At 50.4% G+C, this 19,492-nt stretch overlaps 6 protein-coding genes across 6 annotated transcripts; 3 read left to right on the top strand and 3 right to left on the bottom strand.

Moving 5' to 3' along the window:
* Positions 1–1,416: 1,416 nt before the first annotated feature.
* On the bottom strand, positions 1,417–3,342 carry nimT (putative tyrosine protein phosphatase MIH1; the record flags this gene model as incomplete). The annotated part of the gene is made up of 4 exons (XM_026759112.1): positions 1,417–2,551; positions 2,626–2,851; positions 2,921–2,988; positions 3,089–3,342. The coding sequence occupies 4 exons, from the start codon at positions 3,340–3,342 to the stop codon at positions 1,417–1,419; spliced, it is 1,683 nt and encodes a 560-aa protein (XP_026611595.1).
* An 8,060-nt stretch (positions 3,343–11,402) lies between these two features.
* Positions 11,403–14,545, top strand: CDV56_104596 (DNA-directed DNA polymerase POL5; the record flags this gene model as incomplete). Its single annotated transcript, XM_026758215.1, has 5 exons — positions 11,403–11,774; positions 11,833–12,424; positions 12,475–13,277; positions 13,327–13,626; positions 13,679–14,545. The coding sequence occupies 5 exons, from the start codon at positions 11,403–11,405 to the stop codon at positions 14,543–14,545; spliced, it is 2,934 nt and encodes a 977-aa protein (XP_026611594.1).
* A 137-nt stretch (positions 14,546–14,682) lies between these two features.
* On the bottom strand, positions 14,683–15,753 carry CDV56_104486 (MOSC domain-containing protein; the record flags this gene model as incomplete). The annotated part of the gene is made up of 1 exon (XM_026758105.1): positions 14,683–15,753. The coding sequence occupies one exon, from the start codon at positions 15,751–15,753 to the stop codon at positions 14,683–14,685; it is 1,071 nt and encodes a 356-aa protein (XP_026611593.1).
* Positions 15,754–16,228: 475 nt separating this feature from the next.
* CDV56_104345 (putative pyroglutamyl peptidase type I) lies at positions 16,229–17,194 on the bottom strand (the record flags this gene model as incomplete). Its single annotated transcript, XM_026757964.1, has 2 exons — positions 16,229–16,999; positions 17,084–17,194. 2 exons carry the CDS (start codon positions 17,192–17,194, stop codon positions 16,229–16,231), a joined length of 882 nt encoding a protein of 293 aa, XP_026611592.1.
* Positions 17,195–18,241: 1,047 nt separating this feature from the next.
* On the top strand, positions 18,242–18,457 carry CDV56_104223 (uncharacterized protein; the record flags this gene model as incomplete). The annotated part of the gene is made up of 1 exon (XM_026757842.1): positions 18,242–18,457. One exon carries the CDS (start codon positions 18,242–18,244, stop codon positions 18,455–18,457), a length of 216 nt encoding a protein of 71 aa, XP_026611591.1.
* A 338-nt stretch (positions 18,458–18,795) lies between these two features.
* On the top strand, positions 18,796–19,215 carry CDV56_104141 (uncharacterized protein; the record flags this gene model as incomplete). The annotated part of the gene is made up of 1 exon (XM_026757760.1): positions 18,796–19,215. The coding sequence occupies one exon, from the start codon at positions 18,796–18,798 to the stop codon at positions 19,213–19,215; it is 420 nt and encodes a 139-aa protein (XP_026611590.1).
* Positions 19,216–19,492: the final 277 nt, after the last annotated feature.

Below are 19,492 nucleotides of genomic sequence, written 5' to 3'. Positions count from 1 at the left end.
GGAGGGAGTGCTGACCTGCTTCCTAACTCGCTCCATCATCCGTTCCATCAATGGCCCAGGCCATGGGAGGAGCTCCGAGACGGCTCGCTCTGCGACCCAGAAACGCGTCAGGAGCTGGTGGTCGAGAGCCGCGGATTCGGGCGAGATGTCATGGCGGTCGACGGACGCGAGAATGTCATCGATGTCCATGACAGATGTCGTACAGTTTGAAGGTATTCAGCATTGAGCCTTGAGAGGGAGCACAATGACTGGTGGATATCTCTGCAAAGAGAGAGCGGAGAGGGATTCGGAGATTGAAGACGAGGCGGAGCGGAGATGGATGCCTCAGGTTTCTCTCTTTGTCTGATTCAGGGCAATCCATACATCCATGGCATAGGATATTACGTTTAAAACAAAGCAAGATGTACTTTAAACTTTTCTTCAATGTTATTCTTCCAACAAAGGAAATCATAATCTTTAGCCTCTGAATTCCCTCCCAATTTTCTCTCCATTAGAAGTCGGATGGACCAACCGACCGCGAGGCGGTTGCTATGTACAGTTGCAGTGACACTTCACAAAGGAATTCTGCTCATTTAGCAATTCAAGCCAATAGTTTCCTCAATAAGTTGTCACGCATGCAAGATTATCGCCCTTCTGATCTGGCGAGCCGCGTAGTGATATGTACTTCGTACGGCGAGATATTGGAATCACTCCCCACAAATTGTACAGGAATGGGGAGGAGGGATTAAAACACTGTAGGTGGGGAAATGAGGAAACACAAGCTCCGATGTAAGGAAATGCCATGATGGCGAGGTATCGTGGTGGATGCAAGCGATTGCCGCGCAGATGTTGGTTTCAGCGAGAATAAAATAATCATAGGACACATAGGAAATATTGGAAGAGAGCGGTTGGTAAGGAGTAAAAGAGATCAAAATCGGCCGTAGATGAATCTGTCGAAGATACAATCTCGAGTTCAAGAAAATGCGTAGAGATGCAGGTCGAAGCTGATCGTGTCATCATAGGTCGTGTGGGTCGGTGCGTCGCAGCCACTGGGGTTCGATATCGACGCTGCAGTCACAATGATGGTGTGAGAGTCTGAAGTTGTGAAAAGCCGGAAAAAGAAATATCAAGCGAGTGAAAGGAGCTTGTAGTAAACGGTGAGAGGATGCGCTCTGTCGCTAGGCGCTCTCGAGTGTCATTTCCCTCCAATGTCCAGCGAGATCTGGTGGTCCAACACCGGTAACGGCTGCTCGAAGGGAATCGGATAGAATTGGAGGCCGGAGGAAGGAGAAAACAAAAAGGGATCATGGTCAAAAAAAAAAAAAGTTGGCAAACAAACTTTGCGCCGCGCTTGAATAACATCAGATCATCAATCCATGGCGCCAAGGACACCAAAAGAAAAAAGGAGAAAAAAAGCCAATCGGATCGTCGAGGTAATCAATACGACAGCATACGGCGGCCAGGACCGCGAGACGAGGGCGTCCCTTCAAAAGGAGAATCCAAGAATCGGATACGTTCGCCTGGGTTATTACGGCACCTTCCAGTCGGGCTGTCTTCCATTTGAGGCGAATGTTGACCAAAAGCAAATGTTTGCGCGCGATTCAATTTGGATCTCTGCTTGACCTTCCCGAGGCCACGTTCGCAGGCAAATTCGTGTTCCTTTGCACTCATCTCCACGTAGTTCTGGGGGAAGCATAGCGATCGATGCTCAGCAAAGAAGGCGCTGTAACCCCCGTCCAAAATGTACATATCCGGGTAAGTGAGCTGTGGATAGTGGTCCACATTGACGGCGCGGTCCCGGTGACGGATATATTTGGCCATGATGGGTGCCCGATGTGCCGAGTATTCGCAGTGTAGAACCAATGCTGTCCGAGGCTTTGGGTCCGCAAAAAGTTCAGCGGCCAGGTACTCCTTGTCGTTGTAGTTGACGGCTCCGTTAATATGGCCGCCCTCGTATTCATATTCAAACCGGCAATCAATGACCATGATTTGGTCGAATCGATCGTTGTACTTCCCATCCATGAGATCCACAAGGATTGTCTTGTCAATGCGAGGCAATGTATCAGCCGAGTCCTCAGGGATGAAGTGAGGCAGCTGTAGGCTGGGTGTGGTATCGATATCTGTGATCGATTGAAGTGGTGCATTTGTAGTATAACTGGCCTCTTTTTCAACAATCACATCCTCGGGATGCTCAAACATGCTCAGTGACCGTCTGCATTGTTTCCGAGGGCGCATCATGGGGTGAGAGCTCTTGCGAATCGACGCAGCGGAGGGGGATCCATTTCCACGGGCATGGCTCCCATTGCTGCCACTGCCGAGGGGTGGTCTAAGGCGAGGGTTGTTCAGGAGGGTGCTGGAGGAATTGTTCCGTATGATCGGCCTTTCTCTCTGCGGTGATTCCCCGAACATATCCTCCAAAGAAGTTGAAGCGCTCAACGACGTCTTAGCCCCTTTGCTCTGGAACTTGAACGGCGGTGCTTGGCTTTCTGGTGCTGGCCTGGCCATGCCGAGCTGGAAGGACTGAGCCTTGCTTCTCGCGAGACTGGGCCTCAAGAAACTCGGACGCTTTCTCCTACACACATGAGACGTAATTAGACATGCGCACGGTTGATACCAATCTCCAGCGTATAGACTTCATTCTCTTACTCTTGTTTGTCCTCCTTTGGGCCCATCAACGGGGATTCTTGAAGCGGACTGGGCGCAGACGACATCATGGGCGAATCGATTGGCGAACCTCCTGGTGTAGGCGGGTTCAATTCGATTTCCGTCGTGACAATGAACGGGGGCTTGTGAGGCAAGGGAGACATCTCCATGATATCCATGATGGGAGCTGGTGAGGAAGATGGAAGCGGAGGAGTGGTCATCGAGTCTTCTATATAACAATATGAGCAAAGGCTGAGACTCGAACGAGTATGCCCTCGATAATAATATCATCTCTTACCATGTCCGCTGCCATGTCCGAATAGATTGGAGGAGAACAAAGACCGTCGGGGCGTAGCCAACTGCGGACTATTTTTGGTCAGCACAACCCTTTGTCTTTCCCACGTCAAAAAATTCACAAAAGCATGACAAAGAAGACAGAATAAACAGTGAAAGGGCACCTGCTAACCTTTGGTCAATATGAAAATTCTGAGACAGATCCGCCGCCAGACTAGCCGTTGGAGACGATCCCCGAACCGGCTTCAAGCCAAAATAATCGCCGGGGGCTTTCTTCATGGACAAGTCTTTGAAGTTGAAACTGTTCGGACCAAGCCCGGACCTTGGACCAAAGGTTGGGTACGATGTGGGTGCGTCCGAACGAAAGCAGTGTCCGAACATCACGGACGGGGGCTGCATGGCAGCCAGCGGAGATGAATGTTCCATTGTTCGCTAGGAACTAATCTTTCCTTCCCCTCCTAGACCTGCAAGGTAGTATCGACCGAAGTAGAAAAGCGGACGCAAGGGGATCTCCTCGGCAAACGACAGCTCCTGCTGCAGACTATTCTACCTGGCATATACTACAACGGCAAGATGAAGTATGACCAAACGCCCTTGTAACCCGGTCTTCGCTTTCTCTTTTCCTCAATTGCTGTCCTGCTCGAATTCCAGACCTCACAAATCGTGGAAAACGCCTTTCTGAATCCCAAGAATCCACCGGCCTGGACCGGAACTCTTTCCCTGGGCTGCGAAGGCCGAGTGTTCAGAGGGACATGGTTGCGTAGAAAGGGCAGAGTAGTAGGACCAATCAGGATATCGTTGAGGACGGTATAGGATAAAGGAGGACTCGCGGACGGGAGGAAGGGCTATGATGATCAACAGGGCATTGGTTAGCAAAACCACTCCCTATAAGCAGCAAACCAGCAGCTGAAAGTGAGGGTAGCTCTGGTACGCTAAGTAGGCTGGGGGCAAAGTTACCGATGAGGAAATAAGAACCGTAAGCGGGATGGAGGCGGAGAGAGAATCACAGGCGTAGTGACCATGGGAAAAGAGAAGACGTTGAGGTCTTAAACTCGAAGAGAAAGACGACGTCTTGTAGAAAAGGAGGAGGAGGAGAAGAAGAAGGGAAAAAAGGAAGTGTGACCTGGAAAAAGGTGAAGCTGAAGGGATGTCCTGTTGCAATGGCAACGAAAAAGTGGGGAGGGATCTCCAGATGCTCAAGAAAGAGCTTAAGCGACGACGCAGCGCTAGACACAGTAGATAGATACCACCTCCGAACCGTATCTAGCTAGGTACGGAGGATTTTCTCTTCGATTTGGACAGAGGAGGAGAGTCTGCAAGGTCTGCTTCTTCAAAATTGACCACGAAGGATCTAAATCAAGATCTAGGAATCAATATATTAATCAACCTGTGAGGTTATTCTCCCTATAGTTCTTGTCGGAGGATAACCCTTGGCTACGACCAACTTGCACATAGTTACGTAGGGCCTGGTGGTAGCAAGGCAGAGAGAGGTACCTAGAGAGTACCTATGACGAGAGGGACTTTACCCTAGGTGGGTAGGTACCATACAGGTTACAGTATGTATGGAGTAGTACCTCAGGTACTCCGTACGTAAGTAGGTACCCGTACAGTATGGGACAGCGAGGTACCTGTACCTGTCTGCACCTCGTCCCCCACTGAAGCTGTAGGTAAGTAGTCTAGGTCCCCAGTACCTAGTACCTGAGATAGTTAGTGCTCCTGTACCCAGCCAGTAGCCAGCGTCTAGGGCCTCGTTGCCGGGACTCCCTTGCCGCCATTATCAGCGCTACCGGCTGCTCAGCAACCCTTCGCCTATCAGCGTCGTTGCTGCACCGCCCGCTTTGTGTCTACCAATCTGGGCTGGCTGGAGCTGGATGAAGTATGGATCGTGCAGTGTCTCACAGGAGACAGAAGGATTTAGTTTTTCTCTTCGTTTTCCTTATCCATTCTTTGTGGTTTTCTTTGGATGGGGCGTATGGATGATTTCCATGGGTCAGCGTATTGGTATGGAGACCGAACGGAGCCTGAGGAAGCCTTAGGTTTCCAATTCTTATTCCACGTTGACAGCTGTTACTTTGGAGCAAAGGTCGACAGGTCAGCGAGTCTCAAATAAAACTATCTATCTACTAGTCAGGAAGAAGTCTGGATAATTGAGAGACGCTAGATATCATCTGTCGTAGACACTATAATAGGAGGCTCAATTGGAGAGAGGTTCAGCCGCTAGTCGTGTCTGTAGATTGCCTCTGAGGCTTTGACTACTAATATTAACTACCTTAGGTTTCTTTCATCACCCTGTTGTACAGCTAGGATAAGGCCATGTAGCATACTTTTCTGCCTTTGTATAGAGTTTCTGTGTTTGAGTCTTTGGAAACCCGTGAAAGAAACCCTAAAAAAGCCGATTCAAAGAGAGAGGGAAAAGAACACGGCACAATCGGGAAAAAACATATGAAATAGCAATCTATGATTGACTGATTCGGCCGATCTTTCGCCCTCTCTTTTCCTCTTATGTATTCGAGTTTCAGACTGTCCCCAAAAAAGTCCAAATAAGAGATCGAAACTAATGAAATCTCCACCCGCTCCACTCAGTCGGGAAAAAGAGCTTATGCGGATTCATATGAGTTTGTTCAGTTTGTCCGTCTAAGAAAAGAATGATACTGTGTAATGGTACGGAGTAGCGAACTGGCAATGAAGAATGGTATTCTGACAGTCGGCCCAGAAGGGTGTCAGCTACATTTTCAGAGATGCAGGGGAAGTGACACAACACATAACTTCAAACACGCTCGTAGAGCAAATCTCTGCCTTGTGCCTGAGGCATGTCAATCGAGGTATGACATACTTGACAAGAACCTGAGTTGGCAGTTTGCATCTCCCTCTGTGATCTACAACCATCTTGCTACGCTACTTCTCCGGCATCTGGCATGGACCACTATGAGGTAGAATAGCCTTCTGTAATCTATCTTTGATTACAATCTTGCACTTGCTTCTCGAGTCTCGACTGAGGTCATTATTGTTTTTAACCTCACCCCTCCGATCAAAGTCCCGCCATACGGAGTACTGCTAGTGCGATTGAGTCACCCTCCGCAAGCTAGCAGTAGCACAAAGCGGTTTTTCCGTCATAATCCATCCTGCTGAGCATCGTGACATCGTCCTTGTCGCGCTCGCGACTTTCCCCGCTTTGGATATCCTTTGCATGCCCTTACTTGTGTGCTGACCATTCCTACGATCCTTGACTAGGGATACCTTCTGCATACCATCCCTTCCAAATGGTTTCTCAAGGGCATTCTTTTATTGGTCGTCCCCCGTGCTGCAGCCTTCACGGTGCTTCTATGAACGGAGTATATTCAATCAAGTCGGCTTTCATCAATTGTCTAGGGTTTCGTCGGGATCCAGAGGATTTTTCCGGGATTCATCGAATGCTGTGGGGGGTGTCCGAGTCGCAGGTGCTCCCCACGGTGACGATCAATGAACGCCAACAGCCTCACTGAGAGTCTAAGACACTCTACTGTATCCACTAAGCTACCTTCTCGGGCCTTTACGCGACGATGACGAAGGCAATCAAGCTATGGAGTCGCCGGCTCGATGATCGGTATTGCTTTGGCGATTAGATAGCAATAACAAGGCTGACTTTAGGAAATTGAGTTCTTCCTGATTATGCCCAGAATGCCTAGCACGGCACCTGAACCTTACCAAGTAGGGATCTGGCCGAAGGATCGCGCCCTCTTACGAAGTCCTGTTTTAACCGTCTGCCTTATCTACTTCGAACAAAGCGTCGGCTTGATCTCAATAATCCTCACAGCTTGAAGGACACTTTCTCTCCAGCTTTCAATTTGAATACATCTGTTGTCTGTGCACCACAGTCAAAGTGCGATTACTGAACCATTGACGTCGGCCGCTTGGATCTTATCCGATGACCGAAGAAACCCCTCAACCTTGAGACACCGGCCTCCTTTCTGTTTCAGGCTTTCAGCGACAATCCTCATCGCACTAGTCTGGTGGCTTTGAGGATCTAAGCTGAAAGATTAATTAATGACAATGCTACGAATGCGGCTGATGCTCTGCGTCATTTCCAGATCTTGGGCTATCTGCATCATCTGACGAGGTGCATAGACATTGAGAACAATTACTGACTCGAGGAAAATGTCAATATTCCCAGCCATCGGAGATAGTCAATTCCTTCTCTTTTCAAATGAAGCTCTGCCCTTAACAACGATCAACTTAGATATCTAACCGCTATCATTTGCTGTCCATGCGCGCCGGTCTCAGCTGGACTGTCATCAGAATGGAGATAATAATCTCCCTAAGATGGTCTCAGCAGGATACTAGCCAAGCTTACTACAATGATGGTATCATCGTATTTCGGGCTCCCCGGAGACTCCGATCTTTCAGCAGTGGAGCTCTATTTATTAGTGATTTGTGAACAGGATGATACACAGAACCTGTCTTGTTAATTGTGGACAATGATAAAAAAAAAAAAGGAAAAGAAAAGAAAAAAGGCGACCAGGCTAGAAACCATCAGCTGTGCCGTCATGATATGACCATGATCCCCCGACTCCCGAGGCTCTTTGGGCTTGATGGTAGTATTCTAGGCCGTCAAGGACTGATCTATATTGGGCTTGCTACGGTGCTAGGCGCGGCGGTGGAATTGTGTTATCGCTGCCTCCGACGCCGTGCGGGGTTACTGCACTTCTTCCTCCGCTGATTGGGCCAGAGCAGTCGCACTAAACCAATCTGCTCGTGCACTTACTGTACTAGGTACTCCGTCCTCTGCAACTCTATTTGAGGATGGCTTGACCAGTTGCCCAGTTTCCACTTTCGAGTGCCCCTATGGGCCCATCCATAGTGATGACTTTCTCTGCAGGCCCCTCCATGTGGGATGGGTTGTGATGTCACACTGGAGGAGCTTTCTTGCATGAATAATGAGATTCTCTTGTGCTCCTGTACGTATGCGCTGGCACATCTTCTTCTTTGATGATGTATATACAACAGTCATTGTTTGTTTTCCTCCGTCACGTCTCGCGTCATGTAAACAAAGAAACAATTCCTCACTACTTAGGTACCTTATTCTTACCAGCACTTGTACCCCTGTTCCTAGGTAAGAGAACTCCTGTCTCGTCAAGTCCCGTGACTCGCCCTTTCCTTGATAGAGAAGGACCAATGTTTTATGACATCAATCACTCCTTTCTTTCTCCCCTCGATACGTACCTCTCTAACTAGACCTCACTTACCTAGGTACCTTACCTAGGTAGAGAGCTAGGTAAGGTAGTCACCTTGCGTATCCCCCGAACCCCTTCTCCCTTCCACACGTGCTCTTCCAGCCAATTATCCATCCTCCGTGCTTAGAATATCGAAATCGCTGTGATTGGTTATCATCAAACAATTCACATACCTAGAGAGGTACCTAGGTAGTCTATTACTGTCTACGAGCTAACTGTGCGCAATTCCGTGGTTGCTGGAATGCTCTGACAAGGGATCGGCAGGACTATTGATCAAGACCCGCATTATTCATCCCATCTGAGTCTTTGAGTCTTTGACATTCTGTGCCCGCATTGCCCGCGGTAGGCCCTGCGGCCTGCGCCCATGGTCGTTTCTCAAGCCCTTGACCAATCTAGCTAATGCTTAACTGTGGAGTGCATTAGCACGCACCCATAGCTTCCTGGTCGACCTACTCTCAAAGCACGTACCCGATTGAAAAACTCCTTATCACATACTATCGACCTTTCTAGGGCGATTAGATCAATAGTCAATATGTCTATCATGCATTGTCATCCCATAATGGAGTATTTCGTGCATCAAGGACGCACGTCCAAGAGTGTCTCTCATCTCCACTCGTCCTGGCTGCGAGTCATCCCTATTCCAGGTGCTGGACTGCATCCCTTGAAAAGTTTGGTTACTCAGATATCGCATTCCAGGGACGTACCGGTGGATCTGCCGCGGTTCAGGAATGCGAGATCTTCATGCACAATCCTCATTGCGGGAGGCAGATCGGTCACGGATATGGTAGATATGCACGAACCCTGACTAGGACATCTATCAATGAGCGGTCCGGGTCTTTGGCAATACCACTGATACTGCCGTGCATACAGGTTGGTAAACTAAGCACTGCGATTGATCAGATACAGAGTATGCAAAGCACACTTCATCAGCTTCACACTCAAAGGGTGAGCAGATCAGGATGAGAATACCCTGATCAAGGGTCTTACGGAAATGAGCCCCTCATGAGCACAGATTCAGCCGAGCACGTGTACATTTACTGTTCTGAACAACCCAATGCTCCTCTCAAGTTTCATTCCGAAAATAATCATCGAAATCTCCCTACGTCTAATGCCTTTAACCCTTGACCTCAATCCTGATGGAACAATAATCAGCTCGATTGAGAATCAATTTTTGTCCCTGTCTGATCGACAATCAGCGCACGCTGATAACCAGACTGGATACAACAGTCCCTTGCATCTTCCGAATCACGATATCGGAAACACTAGTTTCTCGTTCACCGTTGAAAGTCAGGGATGTTGATAATCTTGATATCTTGCTCTCTGCCAGATTCTCGGTTCTCACCGCAAGAATAAAGTTACGTACCTTGCAGCAACGCATGCAGAATGGACGAGCGAAGTCATGAAATCGAGCTTTGATTTCATTCTTGCCCTTGAACATCAAGAAAGTCCTCAGGCTGACAAGCTTATAGTCAATCCATTGTTATGCTCAGGTCGATGGCCCAGTAGCCTTCAAGAATCGACTCTTTCTGTCTCTGAAATTTATTCGGGCCATATCCAAGCGTTGTATTATGTCTTCGCAACAACATGCGTTACCTCAATAATCGAGCACATGGATCGTGTTCTCAATCGCTGTCGTTATGCCCTACATAGACCCGGGATGGCTATTTGGCCTATACCACGTCTAGCTTCAGGCCGAACTATGCACATTCCTCGATCTACCCGTTGCCACGTCAGAACCCAAGAGTTCCCGCTCATGCCTTACTATCCCGGTTCCTGTCGCATTCCTCGTACCTGGTTTTCTTCAGGGATACTCTTGTTCCAGCCAGATCCCGATACCGCCGATACACCCCGGATGAACTATGCGGTATGTAGGATTTACTCCTCAGTGCACATCTCAAATAAACGCTCCGTAGCTGTAGCCTTTAGTAGTTTGTCACAGATGGCTGACGCAAATATTGCAAAGCAAAGTTGACAGACTGACAGACTGGCACCTACACTGAACATCAACATTCACCGAGTAGTTCGTCTTCAATCGCACTAGTGATTCTGTGCAAGGGGCATGTCTTGCATCGTCCTCGTACAGGAGGGTATACTACATTAACACAGGAAACAGGACTTGCTGTATGCATCTACGTATGATTTAATACTGCATACGCAGTATATGTACATAGCAAGGGGCGTGGAGTCTGCCCTGCCAGGTACGTATCTAGTATCCCGACTTGCCTGCACCTGGTGAGTCCGCAATGCAGGACGCATGAACTGGCGGTGAGTCGATTCATGCTTCTTCTAGTATCAGGATATACGAATGCGAGTTGACTGAGCAAGTAGTACGTGGTTGGTCTCCATCGTTGGAGCTGTCATCGTCGTTTGGTGCTCGTGAGGGAGCGGTAGCGGTAGTCTTCTCTCGATCATAATCAGCAATTCAGTTGAGGTTATCGGCAGCGTATACTTGTTGAGATATTGTTAATGTTATACACGTGCGTCTGCTATACTTTCACTCAGTCAGGACAAGTCCCTGGTAGTACTAGTTCTCAACCACGCCAAGACTGCGTCTGTGAGGGCAGCTGATGCCTGACGCTGCATGCTTCCAGTGCCTGGCACAACTATAGCCCAGGTTGAGGACCACGGATGTGTCCATTTGGCGGAGGTATCTGGTGGTCCCAGTCAAGGCCATCACGTCAAGTCAATGTGGCATGGCGTTGTATGAGGATATTGACTTTCACTCTTGTTGGTGATACTCGGGCTTGCTCTACCATAGTCACACGAGAGAAGTATGGATTACCTTGTGTAGCTTCTCTACTTTGAGATGAGACTCGACTGTGAGATCGGAAGATATATAGTCACTCTGATCAGTTGGCTGGCTGCTTTGAATCTTATCGGGTTGCTGTCCTCGTTGACGCGGAGATATATATTCAGCTTGGAGGTTATCCTAATGTGAACTAGCATGCAGCGCCACCATGAACAAAAGTAGTAAATAGAATCTCCATAGCAAGATGACCTCTTCCTCGCGACACTCGTCTCTTCTTGTTCGATCAGAAATTATACCGAGTACGTCCTCTGTGGTACGAAACCCCCAAAGCGGCAATCCATCGGAAGGCGCTAACCCGATTTGGTGGACGCCTCATGAATTTTCTGTTGTCGCAGCCTATCACCACCATCGAATCGCTGCATTTCGAACCAGCAGCTACTGCCCTGAAAATAGCCTCTGCTCGATATCTGTGACTATATCTGGTCCCTACCAAGGAGAAAAAGAAAAAAATTCCTAGCATCTCAATCATGGCGCAAACCCACGCCGGCTCGAAGAAGCGGCGGCGCGAGCCATTCAACGTCGACACCAAACTGGTCGAGATCTACGAGGACCTCGCGAATGAAAAGGACGAGATCCGTCTGAAGGCCGCGCAGGCTCTGGTGTCGCAGTTCACGCCGGACAAGAACCCCCCCGACGAGCAGATCAGACGGGCCCTGCAGAGACTTTTCCGCGGGCTCTGCAGCAGCCGCAAGGCCGCGCGAATCGGCTTCTCCATTGCCTTGACGGAGATCCTGACGCAGATCTTTGCGGCTCCGCGCGAGTCGTCGGAGGTTACTGTCCCGGCTGTCATGGGTATCTGGGAGTCGCAGTCCAACTCGTCGGGCAGCGAGTCGGGCCAGGTAGGGCGCGGGTTGATCGAGTGCGCGGGAATTTAACTTTTGCTGACTCTGTCTGCAGGAACAGAGAGATCATCACTTTGGACGGCTGTTTGGGGCTGAGGCTATTGTCAAGTCTTCGATTCTGTTCAAGGACAAGGTTCCGCCGGCGGAGTGGACCAAGCTCGTGGATTTGGTGTTTGAGCTGGCTAAGAAGAAGCCGTGGATCAGAGAGGAATGCGGCTGGATTATCTATCGCTGCGTTTTCGATCTTGCTTCTCAGAAGGCGGATGCTAGGTATGTGGAAGTCGCGCTGGAGCGTCTCTGTTCGAACGATCTCGCTCGTACACCAGAGGGTGTCTCGATCTGGCTTGCGGCCAGGGAAGCCTACCCCAAGGCCGAATTCCCCAGCAAAGTATGGAAACATGATGATCCTTTAGATTCCCGGGAGAGGAGCCAGCTTGCCAAGGTCATGAAAGATTCTTCTGCTGCGGACTCCGAGGCGGGAAGCCAGGGGAATAACCCCAAATCATCTGGAGTGTGGAGCTCCAAGTTGCACTTTGCTTGGGATGCCGTTATCAGGCAGCTTGCCGACGTATCAGCCAAGGAGTCTTCCACGTCCAAGAGCCCGTCTCGTCTCAGCTTTGCTGATTTCTGGACGGAAGTCGTCGACAGTAAGTTTTTGTCGCCTTCTAGGAGAACGCATCTAACCGGTTCCTTGTAGATGGCCTGTTCGCGGCATCCTCGTCCGAGGAACGCAAGTACTGGGGCTTCCTCGTCTTCATCAAAGTCATCAATGAAAGCCCCCTGCAACTGGCTTCGCTTGTATTCACCAAGAATCTCGTCAGATGCCTGACGAACCAGCTCGCCGTCGAAGACCGATACCTGCACCGGATGGCCGCCAAGGCCGCCAAATCGATCCAGGCGCGTGTCGCAAAAGATCCCGAATTCGCCGCGGCCTCTGTCATCGGGCTCATGGGCTCGGCCGGTTCCGTCAACTTTGACCAAGCCACCAAGACGAAAACGATCGAAAAGACTGTTGTCGAGGCAAACCTCGATGCACTGAAGCAGATCGTGCCTTTCTTCGAGAAGCTCATCGCGAGCCCCGGGACGGACGACGGCAAAGCTGCAGCAGCAAGCCGGCAGTCTCTCGCCGGTCTGCTCTTGTCCATCGTGAGATCCCGCGCTTCGGCCAGCGATGAGTCTCAGGACGGCTTGCAGACCGTTCTGGAACAGATCCTGTTCACGTTCGTGCGTTTCGGCTATTTCATGGCCAAGGACGATGCGGCTGTTCAGCCAGCCTTGACCCAGCAGAGCCAGGAGCTTTTCCGGAACAGAATCAGCTCCTGTCTGAACAGTCTGATTGCCAACCCAAAGCATGCAACTACCCTCCCATACGCTGTTGTACGGAAGATCCGCGACGCCGCCAAGTCGGAGGGGTATGGCAAGTTTATTATCAACATGGACGACACTCTTCGTGACTCAGTCAAGACTGCTTTCAAGTCTCTGAAGAAGCTGTCCAGCATGGTCAGTATCACCAATTTCCCGAAAGTTTCCTCTTACTGACTCGAAACAGGAAAAGAATGAGGTCTCCGGCGTCGAGGCGTTCAAGCTTCTGTATTCGATGACAATCCTGCAAGTGTACAATGGCGATGCCGATGCGGTGTCCATGCTGGACGAACTCGATTTCTGCTACACCAAGTTCTTGGGAGACAAGAAATCAAAGGACGAAGCCTCTGATGCCTCTGATGCGCTGGTGGAAATTCTGCTGAGTTTCGCATCCAAGCAGTCGCAACTCTTCCGCCGTATGAGTGAGCAAGTATTCGGTGCTTTTGCCGACAAGGTCACCGAGAACGGCCTGGAATCCCTTGTATCTGTATGTCCAGTCCAATTTTGAGATCTAGTTCCGTCACTGACCACGGTATCAGATTCTGGAAGCGAAGGAAAGTCTTGCTGGCCAGCAAGAAATGTTCGAGCAGCAGGATGATGAAGAGGACGAAGAGATGATGGATGTCGACGAAGACGACAGTGACGTCGAAGTCATCGACGCAGAGGGTTCGGATGATGAGGAAAGCGAGGACGCCGCCTCGGACGAAGAAGGCGAAAACGACGAGGAGATGGCCGCCTTCGAAGCCAAGCTCGCCGAAGCACTCGGCACCCACCGCGCAGACCAAGACCTCAACGAACCGTCCGAGGATTCCGACGCCGACATGAACGACGACGAGATGGAGCAGATCGACGAGCAGCTGGTCAAGGTGTTCCGCGCGCGCCGGGACGCCCTCGGACAGAAGAAGGACAAGAAGGACGCCAGGGAGAACATGGTCAACTTCAAGAACCGCGTCCTGGACCTGCTGGAGATCTACGTGAAGAAATGCCACTCGAAAGTCCTGGCGCTCGACCTCCTTATCCCCCTGCTGCGTCTCACCCGCAAGTCGACCGTCAAGCAGCTCGCCAACAAGGCTAACACCGTGCTCCGCGAGTATACCAAATTGTGCAAGGGCAACGCCCTCCCTTCGCTGGAGTCCACCGAGCCGGTGTGGGAACTGCTAAAGTCCATCCACGCCGAGGCGACGCATAGTGGTCCGGCCGCGCATGCTTCGGCCTGCAGCCAGGCGAGCCTGTTGGTGGTCAAGGTGCTGGTGGCGCACGACAAGAACGCCATCTCGGATGTGGTGGATGTGTATGCGGCTACGCGGAAGGAGCAGCTTCTCAGCAAAAAGTGCCATGTCCAGCCTCAGTTTTTCTCCGACTGGAACAACTGGTGTGTCTCTGCCAGCAAGCAGATGAAGAATTAGCCGTACCACTCCGGACGCGATGTCATATATGATCCACGTTAGATACCTTCCAGTGTTCACAAATAGACATAGTGTACAGTACATATCATGCAAAACTACTTCATTTGGTGAATTCCAATTGTCAATGCTTGGCTACCTCAAAATCCTTTAATATATCGGTGCTGCGTCGTCTCCTCCAGCACCTCAAACTTCATCCCCACCTCAACAACACCCTCATTCCGCGGCGCACTCAGCATCCCAAAGCAAGGCTTGTACTTCATCCCCTCATCCACCCGGCGATACGTCATCAGCGTATCCCAAGGCTCCCGCTTATGCTTCTCAGCCGTGTCGGGATCAACATTCGGCACCTGGCACCGCGCACAGCGCGCCACGACATCCAAGTCCAACGGCCGCGCACCGAGCTCCCGCCCAGACGAACCAATCCGGACCGTCTTCCACGAATCCTCAGCCCAAGGCGCATTGCCCCGGATGATGATATTCGGCCGGAACCGCTCAACGGTAATCGGATCCGCGCCTTTACCGCGTAGCCTCTGGTTGAGTTCCACTAGGGACGCCTCGGACGCAATCAGCACGGGATGCACGTCGGGGAAGTTGGTGCTCTGTTCGCGGCCCAGCAGCCGCGGGTCACCGTTGCCCTGCAGAATGCGCGGCGTGGGCCCCTTGTAGACGAGACACACGGCGCGCTGCAGGAAGCTGGAAAACGGCGCGTTGACGGCGTCCCCGTACACGTGGCCGTCGGTCACGGTGTCCCAGATCTTGACCTGGGAGAGGGTCGTGTTTGCCGCCAGCCAGGCGGCGTCGGGGCGTGCGGGGATCTGGACCTCCTCTGGGGAGCCGGTGATGCTGAGGAAGAGGGAGTTGCCGTCCTCGCTGAGGGCTGTGTTGATCAGTGTCATTTGGGGGATTTGGCGGATGGTGATGAACTCGTGTGTCTTTGCGTCTACGAACATCCATTGTCTGTCGAGGTCTAGGCCGTGCATGCGGAGTTTGGTTCTGGTGAGTTGGAACCCGCGACAGGACTTGATGGGGTAGACGCGCAGAGAGACTATCTCGCTGGTGGTCTCTTTTTGCAGTCTGAGGGCTTGTAGCAGACTGGATCTGTTGGTTCGCGCCCAGTTTATGACTCTTGGGGAGAGGACCACCAGGAGCAGTCCGAGAGCGGCTACTGGGAGGACTGGAAAGGAGAAGTCCATCGTCTTTGTTGACATTTTCACTGTCCTTGGTTGTCAGTCATTCAGCTTCAATCTTCTTCCACGTCCTCTGGTGTTACGTTGCGCATACTCTGTAGATCTGGATTGATAAGCAAAAATATCGGTATTCTGCCAGAATTTGCCGCCCTGTCATCGCTTCTCCTTATCGTTCTCAATGAGTCAGGTCATGCTTGGCCTTAACATTGCTGATAATCATATGGAGGCTCTATCTTGTTGTTCTTGGAGCGTGCAGTTACTGCAATGGCAGTAGTAACAAACCTTGTGTAGGCGTTCCTTGGTTGAGCTCGAGCAATCCGTGGATGTATATAATTGTAGGCTGTGTCCGAAGACGAAGACATTAGTGCATTATCAATGATTAGAATAATCAAACTAGATGTATGGCCATCATCTAAGCATCCAAGCTATGCGTATAAGTCATGCAAATCATGAATGTACCAATCTGAAAGCATGCAATTCCCCAATCACCATGCCTTTACATCGTCCCGTCCGCCCAGCATGTGATTAGGGCCTTGATCAATGCAATGGTAGCCTCTCTCCCGGTCTGGACAGCTCGATCATTATAGGCACCAGGGACATGCAAGAACACCACGTTCCGGTCCTGGCCTTGTCTAAAGGCATGTGCCAGACTGGTGTAGAAGATAAATTCACAGAGATAACGTCCGGCATCTTCTGAGATCCGGACGTCGGCTCCCGCAGCAAATGACTTCCATACATTGAGGAACTTGTCGTTCGGTGGGTGAGGGTTCCAGGAAGACTGTACAGCCTGCGACAATGGAGGTACCACTTGATCATGTGTTTCTTCTACTATGTCCGAGACAGTCAGGAAATCGGCCGATCTTCCCGCCTGCAGCACGGGAGGCAGATCGAGCTCTCTCCATCGTTTCTCTCCATCTTCGTAACCAGTTCGCCCTTCGATATCCGACATGAGATACGAGTCTCGGTGTGCCTTTGTCTCGACCGAGTAGTATTGTCTCGTTGCTGCTATGCCCATGTGGATGACAATATCTGGTCGTCGACCGCCGTGCGCCTTAGCATAATCATCGACTATGGAAGGGACGTCTGAATGGACCGTGGAATAAGCGACCGGGATAGGGTTCGGATGGACATGAATGAACACTCGACGAGTCGTAGGGACCCACCCGTCCAGGGATGTAGATGAGCTTTGTGGAACAGTAAAGGTAAACGAAGGAGGAAGGGACGAGGCGATCAAGTACGAGGCGTTGACGAGATTAGTCTTGAAAGGCTAGTAGTCGAGTCAGTATGAGCTTGCACTTGCGCCAAGATGGTGAAGTGAGAGGAAAATAAAGCTCTCGGCAGCAACACTTACACCGAATCCAGTGACAAGAACAGTGATCTCATCCGAGTCTGCAGAAGGTAGTGAAGGACGCCTAGCAACTTGAGTATGGATTGATGGCACAGCTGGTCCGCAGTCTCCCATGATGATAACAGATTAGTGCTAACTGCTAACGATGGGAGGGGAGATTGGGATGTGTCAACCGAGACACTTAAAAATCTTATTCTTCTGGTGCAAAATAGCATTCAGAGATTTAGTTTAACCTCATGAAAAGCAGCATGGACATATGAAAATTGGCTCTCTCAGAGGTCATATGGACAAGGACAAGTACAACTGGGGATTCTGATCGACCTCATGTCCTTATCTCTGCTCCGGGGACCCCGCATACCTTAGGTCTTGGCATCACGAGATCATTGCCACTGGAGAGTGAATATCAACACAACTTACATCTCCTTCTTAGGCTCAATTCTCTCTTCTCTTCTCTAATGTCCAATCCACTCAAATTGTGCCCCTTCGAAGACAATGGAACTTACAAGGAAAAGATATGATCCTCAGGGAACTTTATCACCGCACTGATCTACAGTGCTCTTTCATATCCCATAGCAAGTGAAACCACCCCGAGTGTCTCGTCAACAAGGTCACCGACACGGATATCGAGGAAGTGGAAACGTGCGTAGCCAAGCCTGGTGACAACGACGCATTCAATATGGGATCCCGACCCACATTGGCCAGATCCCCATCCAATACAAGATCGATTCAAAGCGGAAAAATCGATGCCTTTGATATGGGAACCATGACTACCCTGGGACAAGCCTCGGTGCAACACAAGACACCTTCTGACAACAAGGTTACCAAAAATTCAGTTACTGAACGTATCTATGGTATCAGAACCGCCAGCATAGCTGTTATCTGAGAGATCAATACAGAAGAAGACAAGATACGCAATTGAATCGGTTCAATTGATTCTATACAGCACCCACAAAGGTTTACAGCTACTATCGTGACTGTACAAGGTGATATACAGAATCTATAGTAGAAACCCCCAAACGAGAACAAAAATGGCCAAGAGAACCCGCGAGGCTGGTAATGCAAAGGGAAGAGGGACGCAGAGGGCTACCTCGTCAAGTATTGCCCTCATTTGTCTCCCAGAATTGGGTGAGAGCTCAAGGTCTGCTACTGATAAAGCCGAGAATGAGCGTCAGGCCGGTGGTCCGTCAAAACGGGCTAGATATAATGCTGTTCCCTAACTCCGAGACCGACGATGATGCCGATGATGAGCACTTCTACTCGGACGACGATCACACCGACGAGGAATATGTCGTTTCCAGTGACAGTGATGATGATAGTCTCCCCGAGCCTGATGCCGAGGATAGGGCCCTTGCTGTCGTTCCCCGATACCGACGATGATCCTGGTAACGATGACGCTGGTAACATTCGGTGAGATGATAACGGCGAGCTATGAGTGTTCAAGGCTGACTTTTCAGGAAACCTTATAACACAGTAATGAACACTGTGGCTGCAAATCATGCCCAAAGTCGCCAAAGCGCTTGGGAGACAATATGAACTTGTGGGTTGTCGGCGGCAATGGCACCGTCAAGGCGGTCCTCATACTGATATGGAGCAAGGTTGGGACAACAAACACCGTCACGGGAGAGGCAGAATACACACCCTGGACCGGAACGGAATGCCTGTTCTAGCGACATGTCATATTTCCAGCACCGCCCCCACCACAAGCCCAAACGCAGATGTTGAACCTGACCCGAAGAATCCTTTTCGGCCAACTCAAAAATAAAGGTATCACCACGGAATGGGGAGCGGAAAATCTTAACCAGCTGCGCCAGCACGGTAAGAGAACAAAGGATGACCCGACGCCACCGACACAAGGAGCCGACAGACCGGAGCAGAGAGGTGAGGAGACGGCAACTGCTGATGTCCTCGAGACTACCGACGTTGAACCCAATTCAGTTGTTAATACGCACACCCCTTTTCATCTGCCGCGTTCGGAGCCGCTAATTAACTTTTTCCGCAGAGCGTGCTCACAAGTTATCCTATCTACATCTACCTTCGCCCATATCTGGTCTGATGCGGACCGTCAGGCCATTCCTGATTATGACTCTGCACGACTGACATACACCCAGCTGGTGGAGCTGTATAACTACCTATAACAACAGATTGGAGAAGTTGAGAGACCAAGCCTGGCACTATGACCCCTTAGATTGCGCATCAGGTTTCCTTTGTTGTTCATCATTTATTGTTCATCATCTGTTGTTCATCATTCATTATTCATTATGATACCTTGTTAGGGAACAGTCAGGGTCGACTGCTTTCTGTTCATACCCTACATCTTTCATCACGGACAGACGTTCGCGCCTGATGACAATCCGGTTTACCTTGCTCCATGGGTCTCGTCAAACCAAGAGCCCCTCCTGAATTTCCTACCTG

This window comes from Aspergillus thermomutatus (assembly GCF_002237265.1).
Source record: "Aspergillus thermomutatus strain HMR AF 39 chromosome Unknown NODE_218, whole genome shotgun sequence".
In the NCBI taxonomy this organism is placed as follows: domain Eukaryota; kingdom Fungi; phylum Ascomycota; class Eurotiomycetes; order Eurotiales; family Aspergillaceae; genus Aspergillus; species Aspergillus thermomutatus.
This window is presented reverse-complemented; position numbering and strand designations above follow the sequence as displayed.